We start from the raw sequence: 24,369 nt of genomic DNA on the forward strand, positions 1-24,369 counted from the left end.
TTAGGATGGGGAATTCCTGGTGAAGGAACCCCCTCCACCAACGCATTTCTCACCCAACTACAACTTATTAGAACAATACTAGGAAGTTACCTAAGAACAAATGAGGTTAAGTAATAATGGCTAACATTTCTATAAAGCTTCTTAAAAAATTTACAAAGCATTATATATGGGTATATAAGCATATACACATACATATGCACATATGTATTATAAATATATTTATAGGTGTGTCATATATGTATATGTGCATATGTATACATATCTGAAATTTCCTTATATAGAGATATCACTATGTATAGATAAATAAATAGATTACATAAAGAGAGAAGAAAAATCTCTCTATATAGATAAATAGATTAAAGAAAGAGAGAGAAGGAAAAGAAAAATACAGGAAAAAGGAAGGAAGGAAGGAAGGAAGGAAGGGAGGGAGGAAGGGAGGAAGGGAGGAAGGAAGGACTTCCTCTGGAAAAATGATGATTAGACAAGGAATGTCCAATGAGATGTAGAGAGGGGATGGACTCTGCTCTCAAGGAGTACAGACTGAGACACGTTTCTTCTAGATATGACCAATAAGAGATTTTGTTTTTCCTGACTATGTATATGTGTTACAAGGGTTTTGTTTTTCCTTTGGTCATTATGGCCTCTCCACCAGTGGGAACTAGAGGGAGGTGAAATGGGAAAGGTAGATTTTTGACAACTGGAAAAATAAAATAAAACTATTTGTTATAATAAAGACGAAAACTCATCAATAAAATGAAAGTCCAGTGTTCTAGAATTGAATTTGAACTGGGTTTTCCAGCCCCAACACTCTAGCCATTAAGTCCCACTGGCTCTCAGATAGCATGTATATAGAGCGTGAATTCTTGCAAAGTGCTTTGCAAATATTAGAGCATTTGCCCTGATGACTTTGCTGAGCCATAAGAGGCTGACCTACCAACATGAAAACCCAGTCCACTCTTCAGTAACATTTCTTAGGGTAACTTAAGATGCTGGCAGCTGGGCTAAGCATTTGATAGAGTCTTTCATGCTTCTTGTAGACAAGAAGAAAAAAAATGTGAACTAGAGAATCATCTAGTTGGGTGTATTCAGAATCTGGTTGAATGAATGAAGCTAAAAACAAAACAATCATTAATGGCTTCTCAGTAGAAGTCCCAAGGGATCTGTCCTGAGCTGGTCTCACCCTACTTCAAAATTTTTATCAGAACTTGGATGAAGACATTGAAGGCACACTTATCAGATTTGAAAAAAGCAAATAAAAGAAAACATAAAACAGGGAAGGAAAGCTAACGTCTTAGATGACAATGGTTTTCATATGGTTCAGGGAATTCTGAGGTCCCTGAGATTCTTTCAGGAGGTCTTTAAGGTCAAAAGGGGCAGTCAGGTGGTTTAGTGGACAGAGTGCCAGGCCTAAAGTCTGGAAGATGAGTATCTTCCTGAGTTCAAATTGGGTCTCAAATACTTATTAGGTGTATGACACTGGGCAAGTCACTTAAACATGTTTGCCTCCATTTTCTCATCTGTGAAATGAACAGTAGAAGGAAATGACAAACCACTCCAGTATCTTTGCCAAAAAAAAAAAACCCAAAACCTCATATGGTATCAGAAAGTGTCTAGGTGCGACTGAAATGACTGGACTTAAGGTCAAAACTATTTTCATCTAATGCTGACTTTTTAATTTCTAATAGGGAAAATATCAATGTAGCCCACAAAAATAAAAACTCTTAGGAAATAGGGATGCTTGGTCATTATTAAAATTGTAAAAGGGTCCTGAGACCAAAAAAGGTTGAGAAATGCTGAGTTAGAACAATGATCAGAAATTATTAAATTTATTAGAGATAAATGAACAATTCTAGATTGGATTCAGAAAATCAGCTTCACAAGTACAGGATAGTAATTTGAAAACAGCTTTAAGTGAAGAAAATCTGGGTGTTTTGTGAACTGAAAAAACCCATTATGAGATAAAAGTTTTGCCATGCTAGGCTAGAGATAGAGTGTCCAGAATTTAGAGGATGAAAACTTTTCCTTAGTTCCAGTGTTGGATACCTATGGAAAGGATATTGAAAAACTGGAGGACATTCAGAAATGGTGGTCAAGGTGATGAAGGGACTAGAAATCATGCTGTCCATGGACGGGACTGAAGATGTTTACCCTGGAGAAGAGAAGACTTAGGGATATGTTATAGTTGGGTTTAAGAATGCAAGAGATTCTCATGTGGAAATGAGATTAGATGTGCTGTTCTTGGTCCCAAAGGGAAGAACTAAGAGTGAAATGGGAAAGATGCAGAGAGACAAATTTTGGCATATTAAAGAACAATTGCCTAATAATTACAGCCATTTTTAAAAAATGGAATGGGAAATATTGCTGAGGTCCTCATGGTGGATATTTTTTAAAGAAAATTTACAGTAAGAATTAGACAGGTTCTTTTTGGTCTCTGAAAACTGAACCACAAGCAAGGAAAGTTTCAATGAAACAAATTCATGTTTAATATTAGTAAAATTTTCCTACAATTAGATCTGGTGAAAAGTAAAGGTCCTGGTAAGCTTTCTTTCATTGTCAAGTATATTGCATCTGACTTTTAATACCTACTTTGAAAAGTCACTTTACTTTTGTTGGCCTCAGTTTTCTCATATGTAAAATGAAGAGGTTGGCCTATGGCAGCTGAGTTTCCTTCCACGTATAAATTTATCTATAATTCTATAACTGGCAAAGTTCTTTCCACCTCTGAAATTCTAGAATTCTTCCAGTCCAGGTGTAATTTGAGTTAGATGGCCAATTTGATCACCAAATCTCAGTTGTAAAGGATGTATGCTTCAAACACTGAGGTTCAAGAGTAAACTGATCAATTCAGGTTCCAGAACTGAAGACCATGATGAAAGGCTATATAAGAGACCTTACCAAAATCCAAGCTCCTTTGGTCCAATCCAAGGTAACAAGCAAATCATCTCAACTTTAGTCTTTAGCATTGTGTCCCTACACATGAGCATATACCAAGAACTCCAAGTCCTTCCCCAAACACACACATATCTATGACAGTGAGTGGGACCATGACTGAAGTCATGCATCTTCCTCACCTGAATGGAGAAGCTCTGCTCACCAGGTTCATACTGACCCACCAGGGTGTAGCTAGCTCGACCAGAGAAATAGTAATAGAGGCCATCAAATGTCTCAACATGGTGTTGTCCCCATGTACGGCAAATGTTGTCTCTCTCTGGACCTGTGTTATACACTAGGTAACAAAACATTAACATTTTCAATAGGAAGTCTAGTTATAATTCCAGGGAGGAGGTCAGAGGCTGAATTCAGAGGATGGATACATTCAGTTGCCCAGAGATGAATGATCAAAGTCTTTCCCATCCATTAGCCACCTGTCCAGAGGTTCCCTCCCCTGTTGCTCCCTCCACCTGGATAACAAAAAACTGGGAAGATTCTCAAAACCCCACTTGCTCTATCAAAATTGGCCCCACTATCCTCAAAAGCACTTTTTTTCCTGGGTCCAGTCCTACCTGTCTGGCATCGGGGGCCTGTTGCATTAAAACGCCTGCAGTCACAGAATGTCTGGTGTATACACTCCCCACCATTAAAGCAGGAGAATAAGTCTGTAAAGTAAAGACAATTAACTTTCTGAGGTCTAGATTCAAAATTCTAGACTCTAGAAAAGAGCAGTAGTTTCCATATTTTTTGATCGCCCATTTCATTCCTAATTTCTTTTCCCTAGGTGGCTTTGTGGGAGGGAGTGGGGCAGTGTGAGATTTTCCTAATAGAAACGATGCAGCTATAGTTGGAATTAGATTGTCATTTTCTTGAGGACCTGATGAGACTCAGTTCAAAAGGGAAAAGTTTGAGAATTTACTAAATTCCATGATGGATTAGAGTGGGAAAATATTAGGCTATCAAGGGTGAGAGTTGTGTCGTTGTTTGGGGGACAAGCCCATGATTGGCTACTGGGAGGAGGGTGTTATGGGACCAGTCTTCCTGCCTTACTCTCCACTAGTTCACCTATCACCCCTTGGGGTCATGCAATACTCCCACTCTGGAAGCTGCTTGATTAGAGCATGAAGAAAGTCAGTCATACAGACATCATTGAAACTCAGTAGTCAAATAACTTTGACTCCAATTGCACATTTTGGATATGAGCATATGAGAGATTTCAATCTATTTCCCTCTCCTCAACAACTCATTTAAAACCCCACAGTTCTCAGTAAGAAGGGGAGGCCATAAGAAGAAGGAGTCATTAAAGTAGAAGGGGAGAAGAAAGCACAAGAGATAAGAAACAACAGATAAGGACTTAGTAACAGAAGATAGAATAGAATCAATCAATCAACAATTATTTATTACACACCTACTATGTACCATGCTAGCCTGTGAGGTATGTAGAAAAATAGGAGGACAATCTAATATGAGGGAAAGCTCACACAGACATTTCCTCTTCAGGTATATCCAAATATACAGAGGAGACATTTGGGAAAAGGGAAGGTAGTGATCAGTTCTCCAAGACTAGGAAGAACATGAAGGTAGCAAGGAGGACCATGGTACTCTCCAATTTCACAAGTCAGTCCCTTTCCAAAGCTTAAGACAACTTACAGGGAGTTGCACATTTGGTACGATGGAGTCTTCTTTCCCAGAGAGAAAACATGGCTGAAGCCCCCAAGGGTGCAGAATCCTTCAGAATGACAAGAGAGAGAAGAGAATTATTTGAAGCAGAAATTCAAGAACCAACTAAAATTCCTAATGTCTGTGTATTGCCAGACATGGGTAGAGGAAGAAAAATCAAGTAAGGGAGTAATAGGATTAGGAAATTTCCCAACTCAGTTATACTAATGATCTTCAGTAGACATGAAGTCTCTTCCTTCTGGTTCTGGAAGAATCTGATTTTTCCTTCCTTCTCCTGACTTTTCCTCCTCTAATCATCTTTGGCAAGAGTGCATATGCTCATATGTGCAATTCATGTGTGCACCAATGCACATACATTTGTACAAGATCTAAGCCCAGAACATGGGTGTACACACACACACACACACACACACACACACACACACACACCCAAGCCCAGTTACAGTTGGTCCTACTTCAAATAATCCATCCCAAATGGGGGAGAGAAGACCAAAAGGAAGCCCCCAACTGTTCTTCCAGAATGTCAAACCAAAGATCATATACAGATGAATCCTGAACTAAAACTCATTCCTTGCCTATTCATCCCCTCTGCCAAGTTTCTCTCATTTATAATCATAACAACTTTGAAACAGTCTATAGCAAAATGAACGTTGAAAATTTGTAAATACTACAAATTGGAGCTTGATTTATTGTTTTATTGATAGTCCAGACTTTAGAAAGTGATAATAATGGAGATTAAATTTAAAGTTAGCTGGTAGGCACATTCTCTTTCCAGAGAGCCAGTTGCTAAACATTTACCAGCATTATTCTCATCCTATCTACCTAACCTGGATGATTCGACCTATAGCCCATTCAGCAACCTAATCCAACACCTGTTCATTCCACTCTGGCTCCTTAGAAGGTTCTGGGCACAGTACTGGAGGAAGATGCAAATTAGATTCTAAGAGGTTGGACCATATGAACCCAGTTCTTTTGAACCAATATTCTCTTCCAATTTCTCCTGCATTGTGATTTCAGAACAGTGAGGTTTATAAAGAATCAAAAGGAGAATGGAAAGCTAAAAGAAGGATATGCTGCAATGGGCTACCCAAGAGTAATGAGCAGAAGCACAAAGGACAAAACTGAGGACCTTGATAACAGAAAAGAAAGTGTACTAATATGGCAAGAGTTAATGGTAGGAGCAGTTAGGTAGTAAAATGGATAGAGCACTAGTCCTGGAGTCAGGAGAACCTAAGTTCAAATTCAACTGTGTGATCCTGGGCAAGTCACTTAACTCCATTTGCCTCACAAAAAAAGAGTTTATGGAAAAAGAAGTAGCATGGCAGAGTGGGTAGAAACCTGGGTTTGCAGTCTAGGTGATCTCAGTTCAAATCCTGCCTCAGGAACTTCTTAACTGTATCACCTAACTGGTGATAGAGAATTTAATTTCTCTGAGCCTCTGTGACCTCATCATTATAATAGTCCTATAGACTTTTTAATGGAAAAAAATAAACCATAGGGCACTAACAGGCCTCTAAGATATCTAAGATCTTGCTATATTGCTCCTCTGGAATCAACCTCCTTTTTTTTTAGAATTTTCTATATACCACACTTCCAGTTGCTTAGGTAATTGGCAGTCCATCTCTGACCTGACATCTCAGAATGGGGAAACCAGTCATTGCTTGAGTGAACCCCACCAGTTTCTATGAAACACCTAAGTTTCCCGGAAGTATGAAATGATCATGAACCCAGGAATACCCAGAGTGAACTTGGTGTAAATTTCCATTTAATGTCTTATGCTAACCCAAGATATATTAAAACTGTAATGGAGAAAGGGGAATGTCTGGATGTGATAACTTTACACTGAAATCATTGGTCTCCTAGAAAAATTCTGAGCAAGGGACTCCTCTTACATGTAAGAGCCCCCTTGGAATGACCTAGCAGCCTCTGGATGGACCTCTGTTTGTGTTTTAGGCTTCAAACTCATGGTTGTCAAGTAACAGAAGGGTTTATAATACTTTGAGGTTGAGTTCATAGTCAGAACAACAAAGCAATAATGGATCTTGGACCTTAGTTTCTTCCTCTCTAAAAAAGAAGTTACTCGAATGATTTCTGAGGTTTTTCTGATCTCAGTTTGTCCTAATTCTATGATCTAACAATCCATAGCTGTGTATCCCTTTAAAAAGACTTGGGAACTAAAGTCAAGCATCATTGCCCTCATTTTCAGACAGAGTCACAGGTCTTACTTAGGCTCAGCTTACCGCACACAGGTGAGTGCCACTCCCCACTCCCTCTGGTCTCAGTTGTATTCCCTAGGTAACAACCTTTTAATAATGACATTCCACTGCTCCAAAAATAGTAATCTGAGAAATCTGTCAGGAGCCACATTCTTGGAGGGCTGGTAGCCAGTCATTACAGGCCTACAGACACCTTTCTAAGGAGAGAGGTAGGAGGGAAACTTTTCCAATAATCTCTTCTGGGCAAAGAAAGAGAATACTGTGTAGACAGAGGTACTTGGGCAAAGATTACTACATGATAAGAGTGTTGAGTGAGCCAATGGATTAATGAAAAGGAGATTTGGGGAGATAATCCAAGACACAGCATAGCACAAGATAAAGAGCTGGAAAGCTGGAAAGTTCTAAATTCAAATCCAACCTCTGGAATCTAATGACTGCATCTTTATCAGCTGTAAAATGAGGAGCTTGGACTAGATAACTTCTAAGATCACTTCCAACTTTCAATCTAAGATCCTCTATCGTTCTTTAAAAGTTTCTTCTCCCCTCTCTCCATATACTTCCCCTGCATCTATCTGCAGTAGCCAAAATGGCTGCTGTATATCGTTATCCCTTCCATATGGTGGGTGTTGAGGGTGCAGCAGCCCCCACAATCTGGAAAACCTGAGTAGAAATTTTAGGCCTTCCCTTCATTCCAGAGAAGAAATCTGAAATCTTTCTTTTTTCTTTTTGGGGTGTTTATAGTACTTTATTGTAAAATTTGGGTTGATATTATATAGCACTATATATATTTTTATGAATTTGTTTTCTAAACTTTTCTGTGTCATCTGTGGGCCTTCTTGTGTTATGTGTGGGTTATACAATTGTCCCCCAAAATACCCATTTAATTTCTTATGCCAACCCTCAATATATTGAAACCACAGAGGGGAAAGTTCCAATATGGAAGAGATAAGTGTATATTCCTCTCCTTTTGTCAGAAGCAGAGGGTAGTGAGAAGCTAGACTAAGTGTTTAGTTTATAAAAATAGAGGAAAGAAGAAAATAACCTGCTGGTCACTATTAGAAAAATCAACACTGAGTTCCACTAACTTTTGAGTTCAAAAATTCATATCCTGGGGCAGACAGGCTGTGTAGTGGATAAAGCACCAGCTATGGAGTCAGAAGGAATCTAGCCTCAGACACTTACTAGCTGTGTGTGATTTAACCCCAATTGCCTTCCCCCGCCAAAATTCATATCCTAAGAGTCTTTCTTTTCTCATGGATTGTTATAATTTTTAAGTGGATTATGGAAATAGTTTCTCATTCTCAACATCATAGAAAAAAATCAGGCAAAGACAATCCCAGCCCACTGGAGGTTTCTCCTATTAACTGAGTGTCTAGACAGAGAATGAATGACAGCTTCTATCTTGTTGTCTCACTCCTATCTGATAACAACAAAAATCAGTCTTCTAGCAAGCTGGTTATAAGGTCAATTTAGTTAACCACTGTATGATATAGGAAGAAGTATAAATTGGGAAACAGAGCTAGATAACAATTTGAATAGGAAATGGGCAAAGGAAGGCAGTTGGTAGAAGCAAGTTTGCCATCTGGCTCTCTGACCACCACCCTCCCCCAAACAACATTTGTAAAAAGAAAGAAAAAGAAAAGAAAGCCACACCCCAAACTCAGCAGCCTGTAATTAAAATTCAGAGGTTGGATGCTGGATCACTCAGATAATTGTTCCACTGTCTGTTTCACCCATGTAGACACACACAATCTACCAGCACCTCTGACATCCACTGCCCACCGCCCCAGATTGCCCTAGTTTTCTATCATGCATCTCGGGCAGTCATCCCAGGCAGACTGGGAAGTTTAGTGTGGAACAGAGAGGCCCAGCCTGGAATTCAGGGTAGTGCTCCTTATAAGCAAAGAGAAGGAATGAAAGAAAGATGGAGGGACAGAAGATTCTCATTCCCCACCGCTCCCACTAGCCCCCTCTTTAGACAGTCCACCAAAGCCATTGTCCATCACCGGGGAGGTAGGTCTACTCTGCCCCCATACACACAGGCACTCTCAAACATAACCATTTCTATGTTCAAGGCAACTGATTCTGGTTGTCTGGTTCATGGCACCTGAATACCAGTTGGCAGAAAGGTCCTGTCTATTTGGCCTAAGATGACAGTTATCTAAACTTCAGAAATGCCTGGAAAAACTTTCATGAATTGATGGAGAGTGAAGTGAGCTAAACCAGAACATTATACACACTAATAGCAACATTGGGAGATGATCGACTATTGATGGACTTGCACATTTCAGCAGTATAACAATTAATGACAATTCTAAAAGACTTGTGATAGAAAATACCATCCATATCCAGGCCAAAGCTTACTAACTTCAGTTATTAAAACTTGTCTTATATATTAAATCTTTTTTTTCCTCTAATGTTTTCCCCCATTTGGATTTGAGTCTTCTTTCACAGCATGCTTAACATGGATCTATGTTTAGCATGGTTATACATATACACCTTATATTAGAGTGCTTTCTGTCAGGGGAGTGGGGAGGGAAGAGAAGGAGGGAGAAAAATGTAAAATTCAAAACTTTGCAAAAAGAAAGTTTGCTGAGAACCACCATTGCATGTAGTTGATAAAATAAGCATGATATTTATTTTCTTAAATGACATTATCCAAGTAGACTTGCTACCCCATTGCCCTGATTTACAAAATCTCAGAGCAGAAAGGGACCCTAGGGCTTTGCCTAATCCAGCTCCTTCCCAGGCTAGAGCCTCGCCAGCCGTCCTACCTCCACTGGAGTACAGTGCTAAAGTTTCCTTTCAGCCACAGCACCCACATGGCCCAGCTTCTTTCTAAGCGGATTGCTTGGTCCAGCGTGTGTAGAAGGACCACCACTGACCAACCCTCTTTGCCCTCTAGGACAGAGAGGTGGGGAGACGGAGGTTCCAGCGAAGGACTCCACTCATCCCCATCCAGATGCCCCAGGCTGGTGTCTCTGCTGGTGTCCCCTTACCTGGCCTTGCTGACCAGCAGTGGGCTCTCCCAGGCGAAGTTTGGCCTCTTCAAGGCTGGAGAAGGGGAAAAGACTGAGCTAAGGGAAGCTCAGCTGAGCTTAGTTAAGGTGGCTAAGCAGCTGCCCCCGTCCAGACTAAACCAGCCCTTCCCTCCTCACTTGCCTCTGCTCTTCTTTCTCCCCCCACCCCACCCACGAGGTGCCCAGGGCCAGATAAGAGTCCACCAATCCTTTGAGGGAGCAGAGGTGCCCACCCCAGAAGAGTCCCAACCTCACCTGCGCTCCGCAGAAGCAGCAGGAGGAGGCTCTGAGGGGCTGCTAGAGGGAGTCGACGTAGTGGCTGAAAACAGAGGGAGGGGAGCAAATTGAAAGGCCCCTAGTTCGGGGTCTCATACTCTCTTCCCCCAACCCTCACCCTGGCTAGCTTTCAATCTTAACTCCCCTCTCACCTCCAGAGACCCAAAGACAAAAAATCAGCAGGCAGATCCCAGACGCTGGAGGGGGCGAGGCCAGGACCCCCATGGAGGACAGCGACCAGTAAACAGGGGTCTAAGCTGGCCACTGGATGCGGGGTGCCCTAAACTGGGAGTGGGCGCATCTCCGGCAAACCACAGGCGAGGAGGCCTCTGGGAAGCGCCTCGTCCCTTCCTTTGGCCTTTGCTTAGACCCCTTTGGTACTATCCCGTTCTGCTCTGGCTTAATCTCCGTCCCTGAGCCTCACTTCTCCTGGGAATCTGGGAGGGCGCGCTAGGACAGCCCAGCTCATTACCATAAATTAGGTGCCACCTGCTTTTCCCCACCCTCTCAAGGTGGGGGCCGGGGCTAAGCACCTTTCCCCTATGGGCAAGGCCTGAGGGGCCTATTCATTCACCCCAAATCGAGTTAGCAACTCCTTGGTTAGGGCATTGCCTGGCTCAGGTGTGTAAAACACTGCTCCTTTCTTCAGGAGGCCATTCTTTTCCGGAGTACCTTGGTACTAGATCCTAGCTTACTTCTTCAGCCATTTCCAGACCTGCTCCCTTATGCTTCTACCTCCTACCAGGCTCCCGACCCCCCCAAAACTTGAAGACTAAGTTATCACCCCATAATACTGTGACCTGTTTGCTGTCTGGTCCAGAAAGCTGAGGAAGACTTCTTTCTTTTTTCTTTTTTCACTTAATAGTATTTTTAAAAATCACATGTAAAGATAGTTTTCAACATTCACTTTTTGTAAAACTTTTGAGTTTCCAATTTTTCTCCCAAGACAACAAATGAATTGATATAGGTTTATGTGTGTACAATCATTTAAACATATTCCCATATTGGCCATGTTTGAAAGAAGAATGAAAGCAAAAGGGGAAAATCACAAGAAAGGAAAAAGTTTTTAAAAATTAAAAATAATAAGTTTTAACTGGCCTTCGGATTCCCTGGTTCTTTCTCTTTCTTTATTTTATTTTCCCCAGGTTACATGTAAAAGCAATTTTAGCCTTCATTTTTACAGTTTGAACTCCAAGTTCATGGCTGGTATTTTTGAAGAGTACTTTCTAGGGTTTAGATGAAAGTGAGGGATGGACTTGGCTACCACTCCTCCTAACCCATCCTGCAAAAGGAAAGCGGGCTCAGTTAAAGGGAGAGGGTGGTGAATGTGGAGTCAAGCTTTGAAGAAAGCCAAACTTCCTCCTTTTTTTTCTCCCCATCCCTTGAAGGGTTCTCTAGTCTGTGATTAAAGGAAAGTGAATCAAAGTCCCCAAGGGTTTGTTTTCAAATTTCACTAGAAAGAAAAGCTTCTCACCTTCCTCATCTTCCTCCCACCAGGGAAGAAGTCCTTTGTGGCTTATAGAATTCCTTCAAGAAAGACATAAGACAAGGCCTGCCGCCTCCTCATATTGTCACACACACACACACACACACACACACACACACACACACACACACACAGAAACACACTCCTAATTCATAAATATATGAAATATCTAACCTGTTTCCTCTTCCTGGGTTATTTTCCCGTTGAAATAAATGAAGATTTCAACCAAAGAAATGTGTTTGTAATAATCAAAGGACCGGGGCGGCTAGGTGGCGTAGTGGATAAAGCACCGGCCCTGGAGTCCCCAGTACCTGGGTTCAAAATCCGGTCTCAGCCACTTAATAATGACCTAGCTGTGTGGCCTTGGGCAAGCCACTTGATATCACCTTGCAAAAACCTAAAAAAACCCCAAATAATCCAAGGACTGTCCTGGATATGTGGACTATAGGGGACAGAGGGGAGCACATCAGCTATGCTACAAAACTCACTTCAGAGCAAGGCTGCACTCACCGCTCTGAAAAGCGCAGACAGACCTGGTCCCAGACTAGCCTTCAAGGCAAATTCACTCTCCTTTGACACTTTTCTATTCTACTCACTCCCTCCTTGGAGATCCCGTAACCACTTTCCTCCCACCCTTTCTCTCCCCATTGAAATCATTCCTATGAGTAAGCTGGCCGCCCGCCTGCCTGGTGAACTTCCCACAATTTCTCTTTCCTTCTTTCAGTCTGAGGCGTAGTGGGGAGGGGAGGTTGTTGGTGTGGAATGGGTTTGGGGGGATGGGCTGGGTCCAGGGGGAATGGCAAGAGGGGAAATGAGCTGGAACATTCTCTTTCCTTGGGTTTCCGAGGTGAACGAGCCCGGGATCGGTCTGGAGAGTCGTACTTGGATCTCCAAACCTCGAGCTGGCCCCTAAGGGATCGCTGCAGACTCTCTGTGAACTCTGAGCTCCCCCGGGGTGCTGGGAGCTCCTGGTGGCCCAGTCTGCAGAGGGGTTCTGGGAGGGGGAGAGGAAGATCTCAAGAAGTTAGGGTGGGGGTAGGGGCGCTGTCCAGCGCCTCTCCCCTGCTCCTCTCCGGGCCCCGAGCCCCGCCCCTACCTGCGCACCCCACTCCCCCTGCGGCTCCCGGCCCCGCCCCCCAGCGGCTCCCCAGCTCTGACACCGACTCGGCCGGAGCCGTCCCTGCGTCCGTCTGGTCCCCGCCGGTCCCGGAGCTCCGGCCCCAGCCCAGGGAAGGAGCGCGCCCCGGCCCGGCCCAGCATGGATAGGAAGGTGGCCCGGGAATTCCGGCACAAGGTCAGAGTCGAGGGCGGGCTGCGGGGGGCGCCAGCGCGGGGTGGGCTGCGGGAGCTCGGGCTGCGGGAGGGGCAAGGACCGGACCGGGCCGGGCTCCGGGCGTCGGAGCTGGACCTCGACACCGCCAGGGGATGGCCGAGGGGCCTCTCCCCCATCTGGGGCCGCCTCTTAGAGAGGGCAGGAGGGAAGAGGAAAGCAGCCTACGCACCGCCACCCCAACCTCCCCTCCCCCCATCTCCCCTCTTTCCCACCCATCCCCTAGACACTTATGAACTTGGGACCTGGTTGGGGACACCCACAGTGCCCCCTCCCTTCCAGATGGGAGCCAACCGTGCTCTTCCTCCTACACACACACACACACACACACACACACACACCAGAGGAAGGATTCCTAAACCATCTCCAGTAAAATCTTCAAATGGACTCCTCACTCCCCTACCCAGGACCCTCCCACCTTCCCCCTGCTCTCCCCCCAAATACACACACACACACACACACACACACACACACAGTCTGACTGCCATTCCTGTCCCCAGTCTCACCAATCAAGCAGGAAAGAAACAAGCTTCTTACCTTGAAGTTTAACTTTTGCCCTTTGACCTCCCTGCTCAGAATTATATAAATAGACCTTGATGCTCAAAAGAAGGGCTCCTGTGGACCAGGTCACCCCATTAAGGCTTAGGACTGGGATACAGAACTGCTCAATGGCAGATATGACCATTTTAAGAGAGGAAGCTTGGGAGGCCCAGTCATGGTGTTTATTCAGGATGCTTCTGACTTTGATGTTCCTCTGGGTGATGTCTGCCTGTAGGCCCTTGTTCTTTGGATAGCATGTCTTCAAACATCAGCTTGATCTGAAAAGTGGTGAAGTTTAACTTTTACCCTTTGACTTCAGGGAGGGTTTTCCATCCATATCCTGCACAAAATTATAAAAAAAAAAAGGCCTGGATGCTCAAAAGAAGGGCTCCTGTGGACCAGGTCACCTGTTAAGGTGTAGGTATTGGGATACAGAATTGCTTAAAGGCAGATATGACAATTTTAAGAGAGGAAAATATGAATCAATAAATAAACAAGCATTTTTAAAACACCTACTACGTATACAGGTGCCAAAGACTGGACCAGGCCCACATATGAAGAGGGAAACCAAAATTGTATGTGCCCTTAAGGAGTTGATATTCCAAATAGATACAAAATATGTATAAGAAAACTATGGAGTAATTTGGGGGGGGGGCACCCAGGAGGATCAGGAAAGTACTCTTGTAGGAGGTAGCACTTTAGGTGAACATTGAAAAAAACTCAGGATTCTGAGACATAGAAATGAGGAGGGATTCCATTTCAGACAGCCCATGGAAATACAGCCCATGGAAAGAAAGGGCTCCTGAATCTGAAGAGGAGGATTCAAATTTTATCTCAATTACTACCTGAGTGACCTTGGATAAGCTACTTAACCTCCCCAAGCCTCAGTTTTCTCATTTTGCAATCAAAGAGGTTATTTTTATATGGTCTCTAGACTATGTAATGTGTTATATGAGTAATAAGATATAAGCCGGTTTGGCTGGTAGTCTGGAAAGTCTAAGTCAGATTGTGAAGGGCTTTATTCTAGAGGGAGAAATTGGAGTTTCTTGAGCAGAGGAGGGACATGGTCAGACTTGTGTTTATGGAAAATCACATTGGTATCTTTGTGGAGGATGGATTGGGGATGAGAAAGACAGGGACACCAAATAGGAGGTCATTTTAATAGTTCAGTAAAGGTATCTACCATCAAAAGATAGAGCTAAGAGATCACTTGAACCCCTTGACTTCCAGTCCAGTATTTTTTCTCATTCCTCTGAATAATGGTACTCTCTTTATGGTAAGACTTATGATGGGAATGAGTAGTGTTATGTAGTGGAACAATAAACTCTTCCTAAGAAAATGCAGGCTTTCTATTGCACATTACATAGTGAAAGTTTAGAAAATGGCAGTTGTAGAATTAGGCTGAGAGTTCAGGTTGATGGTGAGCCATAGGATGGTTCGGTGTGTGAAAGGACACAAGGGAAGAAATTTCAGCCGATGAATGTTTTGTGAGTGTGGATTTCAAGCAACCCATTTTGAAGAGTCCCAACCCCCTCCCCTTCACCACCCACAAGCATCTCTTGTGTCTGGTCTGGTAGACTCCAGTTACACTTGTGCCACTGAGCCGTGAAAGGCAAAGTCCAAGGGGCTGTGCTTGGGAATATCTTTGTCTATAGGCACCTGCTCTTTAAGGAAAGCATGCATATATTTTCTGTTCTTCTTCGGGGCCTTTGAGGTCCTTCTTCTTTAAGGTAGAAGGCTCAGAGGAGTGTGTGTGTGTGTGTGTGTTCCCCAGCTCTACTGACACTATCTTCCAATCCTCTCGAGCCCCTGGTTCTGAACTACTGTATTTCTGTGACTTCACTTCCTCATCATACTCATCTTTATGAATTTATGCTCTCAAGAGGTATGCTGGATGATGAGATGGCAGGGTGGGGACTGGCCTGGACTTTGTACCAAACAACTGTTTGAGGGAGTGGTAGGCCCTGGAGAAGGAAGCTTTCCCTAACCTCCCCACCCCCATCCTTTCCCTCATGTGCCTATAACAAAACACACACACATACACACACACACACACACAAATACACAAACTCACACACTTCACATATCTGAGGTTTAGGAATGGATTCATAGTTTGGAGGAAGAGAATCCCTGAGAACAGCATAAAGGGGAAAATGTATTTTTATGATGAATTTGAACAATCTACCAGTGATTTCCCCAGTTTTCCATAGTAGTCATTTGAATCCAATGAGCCTCTCTGAGCCACAATTCCAATCTGGGAACAAAGGGGTCCAGCTCTAGTGCAAGGTCTTGGAGATCCTTTCCAGCTCTAAAGATGGTTCCTTTCTGCTTTCTGGTTTCTTACTGAACTTTAGCACCTTTATTACACCATAAATTTTAGATCCTAAAGGTACTTTCAGAGGTCATTCCATCCAACTCTCTCATTTTACAGTTTAAGAAGTTGGACTCCAGAAAAGGCAAAAGACTTGTCCAGGGTCACACAGGTAGCTTTGGAACTTTCTGATTCCAAGTTCAGCATCCTTTCCCCTAAACCAGTGTAACTCGACTGTCTTATAGCTCCTAGTGTGCTGTGTGTGAATTGCATTCTAGGAGACTTGAAGATATTTCTTTGATAAAATTCTAGAATAGGGAGGGAGATAGCAAAGTAGGATTCTGCAATACCAACTTCTGAAACCAAGATTAGTTATTTTTAGGAGAGAGACAGACTTAGGGAGACAAAGGACTGAGACAAGGAGAAACAGAGCCAGAGATAAAGCAAGAGAGAGAGAGAGAGAAATTCGTTGTAAATTTATAAACTGAAAACTCAGATCTTATAGAACAGTCTCCACACTAAAGAGTAAACACCTTCCTGCCATTTTCTGGAAACTTCCATATGCCATGCTTATTGTGCTCTCTATTTAGTTCCCTCAGTCTATATCTAGCATTTCCTTGTCTTTGCTGTCAGATATGCATAACTAATTAGCCTTAGCAAAATCCTACCCCTTCCCTAGAAAACTTCAGATGCTTCTCTGGGTAATCCTGGTTTGAAAGTTGTCATGACTTTGATGATCTGCCTGCACTGACTAGATGTGATAGAGAAATGAGCAAACCTAGATGCTCCAAGTGATCATTGCCACAATGTCACTGATGATCTTATGCCCTACTATTTAAGAGGGAGCAGGCCATAGCTCTTAGGTTCATAGAGTTATAGTCAGAAAGAGCCTTAGAGATCATTGAGTCTAATCCCTTGGTGTTACAGATTCAGAAATTGAGATTCAAAGAGTTTTAAGTGAAATATTTGAATCTAGATTGACTCCAAATCATCGCTCCATTCCCCAAATCATATTGCCCTCCCTGTTTCCTTCTCATTGACCCTCCACCTATTTCTTGGATTCCTGGGTAGTTTCAACACTAAGGAGAAGCTGGACACAGAATAAGCCCTTTGTATAAATGAAAATGAGTAGAAATAAAAGCTGTTGTTTTATGTGCGACTTGCTCATCTCATTCTCTTTGAAACTGTTTCTAAGATACAGGACTGCTATTAAGAATTAGCATATGTTTTTATTGGTTGCCTTTTACATGCCTAGTATTTTCCTGGTGCTGCTGACAATACAGAGAATATAGTTGGTCCCTATCCTCAAGTATCTTACAACCTAGTCTCACATTCATGTAGCAGGGATCTTTCTAAAATCTTTCTAGATTTGGTTTTGCTACCCATTTTATAGGTGAGGAAACTGAAATTCAGAGTGTTTGCCCGGGTCCTGAGGCCAGTAAAGAATTAGAATCAGAACTGGAACCCACCTTTTCTATGTAAAGTTTGTACTTCAGGAGGCTACAAAAATCACACTCTAAAGTCAAAAAATGGCCTCAGAGGCCATTTTGACCAACCCTCAAATGAGGAAACTGAGACCCAGAAACTTCTTCAAGGCCACAAAGGTAGAGTCAAAAATGAGATCTGAATCCAGGACTTCCTGACCTCAGAACCAGGACTCTTTCTACTAGGCCTATGATCAACATGGCTACAACTGCTGCTGTTCCTACTACTGTGATTATTACCACTGTTGCTGCTACTACCACTATCACTATTATTAGTTTAAATACAGCTGTTTCATCAACCCCAAGCCTCCTCTTCTCCCAGCTGAGCATCTCTTATTGAAATATAATCAGCCAAAAAGCACTTATTAAGTACTTGTGATATGTTAGGCCATATTGTAAGCTCCCTCTGGGAGATGGACAACACTAATCTCTGAGTGCCTTAAAAAAGGCTATTTCCAAACTAGGTTTTGATCCTTAAGGTGGATTTGGTGAGATTTCTCTGATTTTTTCCTGTTTCTTCTTTCAAGCTTGCACTTAGAATTCCTCAGACCTTTCATAGAATCCTAGGACTTAGAAATGAAACCAATTCTGCAGAGATCTTAGTCCAATTCCTTCAATGAAGAGTGGAAAAAATCAATCTCTTACCTTCAGATCCAGTTTTATAAGAGTTGCTCTCCACTGCCATGCTAGTGAGAAAGTGAGGTTGGTGACATAGCACAGTTCCCTCTCATTTGAATCAGATTCATGTGCTTGTCATGGTATCACCTCCCCGATGTCATAGTCTTCAAGACCAAAGGACAAGTATCATCACTACAACTGTAACTGCTGCTGCTGCTATTCCAGCTGCTGCCTACTACTACCACTACTTTAAATCCGTCTGTTCCATCAACCCCAAGTCTCCTCTTCTCCCAGATGACCATCTCTTATTGGCTGTAATTAGTCAAAAAGCATTTATTAAGTGTTTGCTATATGTTAGGCAATATTTTAAGCTCTGGGGGTTTAAAAAAGGCAAAAGACAGTCCCTTCTCATGAGAAGTTCACAATCTAATGGGCAAGACAACAGGTAGACAGCTATATATAGATCTGATGTATTGTTCAGTCATATCCTATATTTTGTGACCCCCTAGCTCAACTGTCCAAAGGGTTTTCTTGGCAAAAACTATGAAAAATAGTTTGCCATTTACTTCTCCAGTTTTATGCAGGAAGAAGTTAATTGACATGCCCAGGACTACACAGTTAATAAGTGTCTGAAGTCAGATTTGAACCCTGATCTTTCTGATTCTCAGCTCAGTACTCTATCCATTGCACCTTCTGACTGGGTCTAGATGGAGGATAATTTGGAAGTTGGAAGATACTGGAATTAAGAAGAATTGGAAAAGGTTTCCTCTAGAAATGGGATTTTAGGTAGGACTTGAAGAAAGACAGGGAAGTTAGGAGTTGAAGATGAGAAGGGAGAGAATTTTCAGAACAATGTCCAAAGATGGAAGGTCTTGTTGAAGGAACAGCAAGGAGGCTGTCACTGTGTCCCAGAGTATGTGTATTTTGGGGGTGAGTGAGGGAATAAAGTATAATCTAGGAGTTAGGAAAGACCTTGGAGGCCTCTGGTCCAATTCATAACTGAAGAAGTATCTCCCCTTCCTCCAATAACATCTTATAATAGTAGTGGTCCAGCCTTTGTTTGAAGAACTCCAATGTGGGAGGGCCATAGAAACCTCAATGAATCTCATTCAATGCCACTTGATTCAACCTTGGAGTAGGTCTAACACTTAAAAAAGTTTTACTAGTGTCAAATCTAAATCTCCACCACTTCCGGAGCTAGACGAAACCAGCTGAATCACTTTCTCACATGATAGTACTTCATATACTGTCAATCCTAAGCCTCTTTTCCCAGCTGACCATCTCTAGTTCTTTCAGCCAATTCCCATGTGATATAATTTCTAAACCCTTTATCATTCCAGTTATCTTCCTTTGTTTGCTTTCCAGTTTATGAGTGTCCTTCCTAAGATGTGTTGCCCAGAACTAAATATAATACTCTAGATATTGTATGACAAGAACAAAAATACAAAAGCCTATTACCTACTTAGTTCTAGATATCAAAACTTATCAGTACAGTATATGACATTATGCTTTTTGGACTGTCTTTCACAATATTGATTCATATTGAGTCCAAAGTTCAAAAGAAACCCAAATCTTTTCAAGCCAAACTCTTATAAGGTAGCCGTACCTTATACTTTAAGTTAAATTTTGAAACCTAGTATAAGGGAATAAGAAGAGAGAGGATAGGAAGGGAGAGGAAGTGAGGAAGAGAGGAAGGAAGGGGAAACAGAGAAGAAGCACGTGATTAAATGCAAAAACTCCTGGAAGAGATCAGATCAAGGTCACACGTGGAGTGGATGGCCTTGGTAAGAAAGAATGATGATGGTGAGGCAGGGTTTTGAGATGTGGAGGTAAGCAGAAGAGGGAGTTTCTTTTTTTTAATTAAAGATTTTATTTGGGGAGGCTAGGTGGCACAGTGGATAAAGCATCGACCCTGGAGTCAGGAGTACCTGGGTTCAAATCCAGTCTCAGACACTTAATAATTACCTAGCTATGTGACCTTGGGCAAGCCACTTAACCCCATTTGCCTTGCAAAAACCTAAAAAAAAAGATTTTATTTATTTTGAGTTTTACAACTTTTCCCCCAATCTTACTTCCCTCCCCCCACCCTCCCACAGAAAGCAATTTGTCAGTCTTTACATTGTTTCCATGTTGTACATTGATCCAAATTGAGTGTGATGAGAGAGAAATCATATCCTTAAGGAAGAAACATAAAGTATAAGAGATAACAAGATCAGATAATAAGATATCAGCTATTTTTTCTAAATTAAAGGGAATAGTCCTTGAACTTTGTTCAAGCTCCATGATTCTTTATCTGGATACAAATGGTATCCTCCCTGACAGACAGCCCAAAATTGTCCTTGATTGTTGCACTGATGGAATAAGCAAGTTCATCAAGGCTGATCATCACCCCCATGTTGCTGTTAGGGTGTACAGTGTTTTTCTGGTTCTGCTTATCTCGCTCATCATCAGTTCATGCAAATCCACCAAAAGGGGGGGGGGGTTCTTACAGATGTTTTGTTTCCTCAGATAGGTAAGATGCATGTCTCTCTCTTTGATAAGAGAGAGAAATAAAGATAACATAAGGGGTTGAAAGGAAAAAAATTGACAACAACTGCCATGGGGTGCCAAGGTGTCATGCAGAATATTATCAAAAGATTACTGTTCAACAGCAAGGACCCTAGATGAGATCTTTACTGGTTCTAGTTAACATAATTGTGTGGCTTTTTTAAAATAGTAATCAACAGCATTTTAGTAAGAATGGAAAAGAAGGAAGATGGGGGCAAGTCAAAGTTGCCAGTTATGCCTTATCAAACCCAAACAAAACACAAGGTAACAAAGGATGAAAGGGCAGAGAATAGTGTTTAGTTGAATTAGTCAACCCAACATTCAGGATTGTGAAGAGAAGAAAATGAGTTCAGAGTGGAGATAATGAACTGGCAGAGCAGAGAGGAGGCAAGGGCCTGGAGTCATGCTGTAAGGTGAAGATACCCTTAGGAAAAATGAGTCAGAGGGCAAGAAGGAAGCATGAGTGGTTATGACTAGAGAATGGAATTTCAAAGTTCTGAGTCATGGAAATAATAAAAATAGAGGTGATGGTGAGATCAAGAAGATATTCATTCATTTGTGTGTGGAATGAAACTGCCTGTCATGGGAGTGGAAGAAACTAAGAACCCAGGAGATCAGAATGCTTAAGGCAACATCATGTGTATTTGACATCACCAAGTACCCAAGCCCCTTTCGATTTGATGATGACTATGAAGTCCATTTTGGAGGCAAGTCTTCTTTAAATACAAGGGATCTGGAGTAGCCAAAGAAAGTTCTGTCTAGGCATCTGGCACATTTCTCAGGAAGTATGGACTCGCTGTAGACACATCCCAAAATGAGAGAGGGAGAAGCACCCCAAAGGACACCCTCCCTATGCGTAACAACTTCTTGCCTCCTGATCAATTGATTATGTCCCGTGTTTGTGGTTCCCTGAGGCTTGAGAACTAAGGTGGGTCTGAGTCCTCTTCTGTCCCTGGTGGTCTCTTAGGAACATTAAGTACCTACTATGTGCCAGGTAACAGTGTGGCATGATAGAAAGGATGCTGAACTTGCCTCAGATATTAGAAGCTGTGTGACCATGGCCTCAGGGCCAGTTTGATGACACTCATTTGATTTGATGACATTTATACTAACCTAATTTCATTGAGAGGAAAATGATTCACAGAGCTCATACCTCTCTATCATATCTCCTAGCTATTTCGCCTGCTACTTTCTTCCTCTAATTAAGTTGGGTACTTTGCATCCTCTTTGCCTTTCTAAATTGTCACTTCCCATCCTCCTCAGTCATCTGTCTGAAGCAAGTACAGCTTGAACCTTGAACTAACAGAAGACAGGCCACTATCCTTCTTCTCATAATAGTTCAGGGGCAAGAGAGTGTCAGCCAACATAGTCCTGGCCAATGCTGACCCTGCCAGAAAAATGGGGGGGAGGGGTGGTGGGAGGAGAACTGCTGGGGAGGAGGGGTAAACTCCAGTAGCAAATAGACTCTTCCCTAAATAAATATAGGGTTGTATCGGTCCACGAGAAAGAGAATCAGAGTAATAGTAACAAGACCAGGCATTTATACAGGTCTTTAAAGTTTGCAAAGTTATCCCACCTGAGTCTCACAGCCTTAGGAGGAAGGAATGGCAGGAAGTATTTTCCCTATTTTACAGAAGAGGAAAACAAAGATCAGACCTGCCTCCCAGGTGCTCACAAATCTAGTTGAAGTGATTTTATATGAGAGAAAATTATGAACTGAAGATTATACATGATTAGTGCTACATTAATAATATTTGAAAGAAGCACTATGGGAAGAGTTCAGAACAGGGATGGGTAGGAAAGCCTTCCTGATGGTGGGACTCAGTCTTGGTCTTGATGGAGGAGTAGAATTTCAAAAGATGGAGATAGGTCAGGACAGGCATCCCAGGAGAGGGAGAGTATTATCAAGGATCTGAAGACAGGAATGTAAAGGTCATGTATAGACTCTAGAAATAAGCCTAGAAAGATTGGGGGGAAATTGCATGGGATGGAAATGAATGAATTGAGGCCCCATTAGGCTAGTCATTTAGAAAGGAGTCAAGTAGAGAGTGGTTTTTGGAATATGGAAGAAAGGGAACAACTTGGGGGCAGCTAGGTGGCACAGGGGATAGAGCACCGGCCCTGGAGGACCTGAATTCAAATCAGACCTCAGACATTTAATAATTACCTAGTTGTGTGACCTTGCGCAAGTCACAACCCCATTGCCTTGCCAAAAAAAGGAACAGCTAACTCAAGAACTATAGAACTACCTGCAAGCTATGTTCTACTATTATTCCTCTGCTCTAAAGCTATCAAAAATTGTCTACCTGGCTACCAAAAAAGTTCATATTTCTAAACTTGGCATTCAAGGTTTTCTATAGCTTGGTTCTATTCTACCTTTCTAGAATTCTCTTAGACAGCTCTATTCCTTGGAACCCATTATATCAGCCAAACTAGAGCACTCATTTTTCCTGATAATGCTCTCACTTTCTTGTCTCTGTACTCTTTGTTGTTATTGTTCGGGAACTAAGGCAAATAGGGTTAAGTGACTAGCCCAGGGTCTCCCAGCTAGCAAGTGTCTGTAATAATAGCTAGCATTTACATAGTTTGAAGTAGTATTCAAAGTCACATCTTCCAGACTTCAAGACTGCACCTAGTTTGCTATCATTAATTTTCTCCAGGGTGCTATTCAAATGCATGCTTCTCATTGATTTCTTTCCTGATCACCACCACCACCCTCATCCTCAACAGGTAGTGCTTTCTCTTTAAGATGTGCCTAGAACACTGACTGACATATGGTAAATAATAATAATTATTATTATTATTATATGTTCTTATTGGTTGATTTTGCTGTGTATTTTAGTTTATTTACCAGAATAGCTTATATAACAAGATCCTTCATGCTATAGTACAATGGTTTCTTATACTCTAAATGACTAATTTGACAAAATCTAGAATTTGTTCTTTGCCCCCAAATCATGAGATGTATTGATTAAGAAGTCTGGAGGAGGGGGATAATGGGGAACAAGCAACTAATTAACAAGTATTTTAACACCTATTATGTGTTAAACACAGTCCTATGTCCTGAGTTTATAAAATTGAGACAACCTCTACTCCCAAGGAGAGAAAGCATGTACATTTTTATATATGGACAAAATAGTTAGATAAGGAGGAGATTAATAGTTGAGATTATCAGGAAAGGTATCCTATGGAAGAAGCTTAGCTAAATCTTGAAGTAAGAAAAAGGATTGCATAAGCAAAGGAATGGTCATTCCAGGCATTTTTTTCAGCCCTTGGTGAACTTTTTAGAAGCATTCTGTGAACAAAATGAGATTTCACCTGGAAGGCATGATCTGAGGAGAGCTGGGCATATCACAGCTATGACTTCCTTTCTTTTGGACTCTACTCTTCTATTAAGATCATGTCAACTTTTTGAAGATTGCCATGTCACTCTATTAACTTGCATACTGATTAAACTCACAGTATAATTTGGGGCATAGCTATTCAGTTTTTTATAACTCAGATATATAAGACTTTATATTTATCCATTTAAAATTTGATTTTTAATATTTTCTCACCCATATATATAGCATTTTGAGTTTTCCAAATGATTGATTCACAGTGACTTTGTGACTCTGATATAGTAGCGCAGATATTATTATTATTATTATCATCATTCTCATCATTATTAGGACTGGATCTCTTATCTCACCCGTGCTAGAACTGTAGTAGCCACTCTCAAGTTTGATTCTAAAATATTTAATCTCCTCCATTCTTCTGATCTGTACTGGTTTGTTCCACCTTAGGCAACCTAATAGCTTTCCCTCTTGGAGAGCTCACCATATTAATTCTGGCATCTAGTGTCTACAATCAATTGACCTTAACTTTAACTGTAAGCCCTAGGTTCCCCTAGTTGTTGCTATTATTGTTTAGTTATTTTCAGTCATATCT

The 24,369-nt window shown here is 41.9% G+C and overlaps 2 protein-coding genes across 4 annotated transcripts in view; one reads left to right on the plus strand and one right to left on the minus strand.

The window, feature by feature from the left end:
- The window catches only part of OTOG (otogelin), a 100,852-nt gene extending 87,983 nt beyond the window's left edge, over window positions 1-12,869 (minus strand). Inside the window, exons 1-7 of the mRNA XM_074231609.1 lie at window positions 12,706-12,869; window positions 12,433-12,590; window positions 10,103-10,166; window positions 9,827-9,881; window positions 4,582-4,660; window positions 3,504-3,596; window positions 3,072-3,226 (exon numbers count right to left, since the gene is read on the minus strand). Of these exons, the coding sequence (XP_074087710.1) occupies window positions 3,072-3,226; window positions 3,504-3,596; window positions 4,582-4,660; window positions 9,827-9,881; window positions 10,103-10,166; window positions 12,433-12,590; window positions 12,706-12,869 (768 nt within the window). The remainder of the gene's footprint in view (window positions 1-3,071; window positions 3,227-3,503; window positions 3,597-4,581; window positions 4,661-9,826; window positions 9,882-10,102; window positions 10,167-12,432; window positions 12,591-12,705) is intronic.
- The window catches only part of USH1C (USH1 protein network component harmonin), a 60,327-nt gene continuing 48,780 nt past the window's right edge, over window positions 12,823-24,369 (plus strand). For all 3 annotated transcript variants that reach the window (XM_074230176.1, XM_074230174.1, XM_074230175.1), the window contains exon 1: window positions 12,823-12,903. In XM_074230176.1, coding sequence (XP_074086277.1) covers window positions 12,868-12,903 — 36 coding nt within the window. In that variant the 5' untranslated portion in view covers window positions 12,823-12,867. The remainder of the gene's footprint in view (window positions 12,904-24,369) is intronic.

Source organism: Macrotis lagotis, chromosome 3 (genome assembly GCF_037893015.1).
Source record: "Macrotis lagotis isolate mMagLag1 chromosome 3, bilby.v1.9.chrom.fasta, whole genome shotgun sequence".
Classification (NCBI taxonomy): Eukaryota; Metazoa; Chordata; class Mammalia; order Peramelemorphia; family Peramelidae; genus Macrotis; species Macrotis lagotis.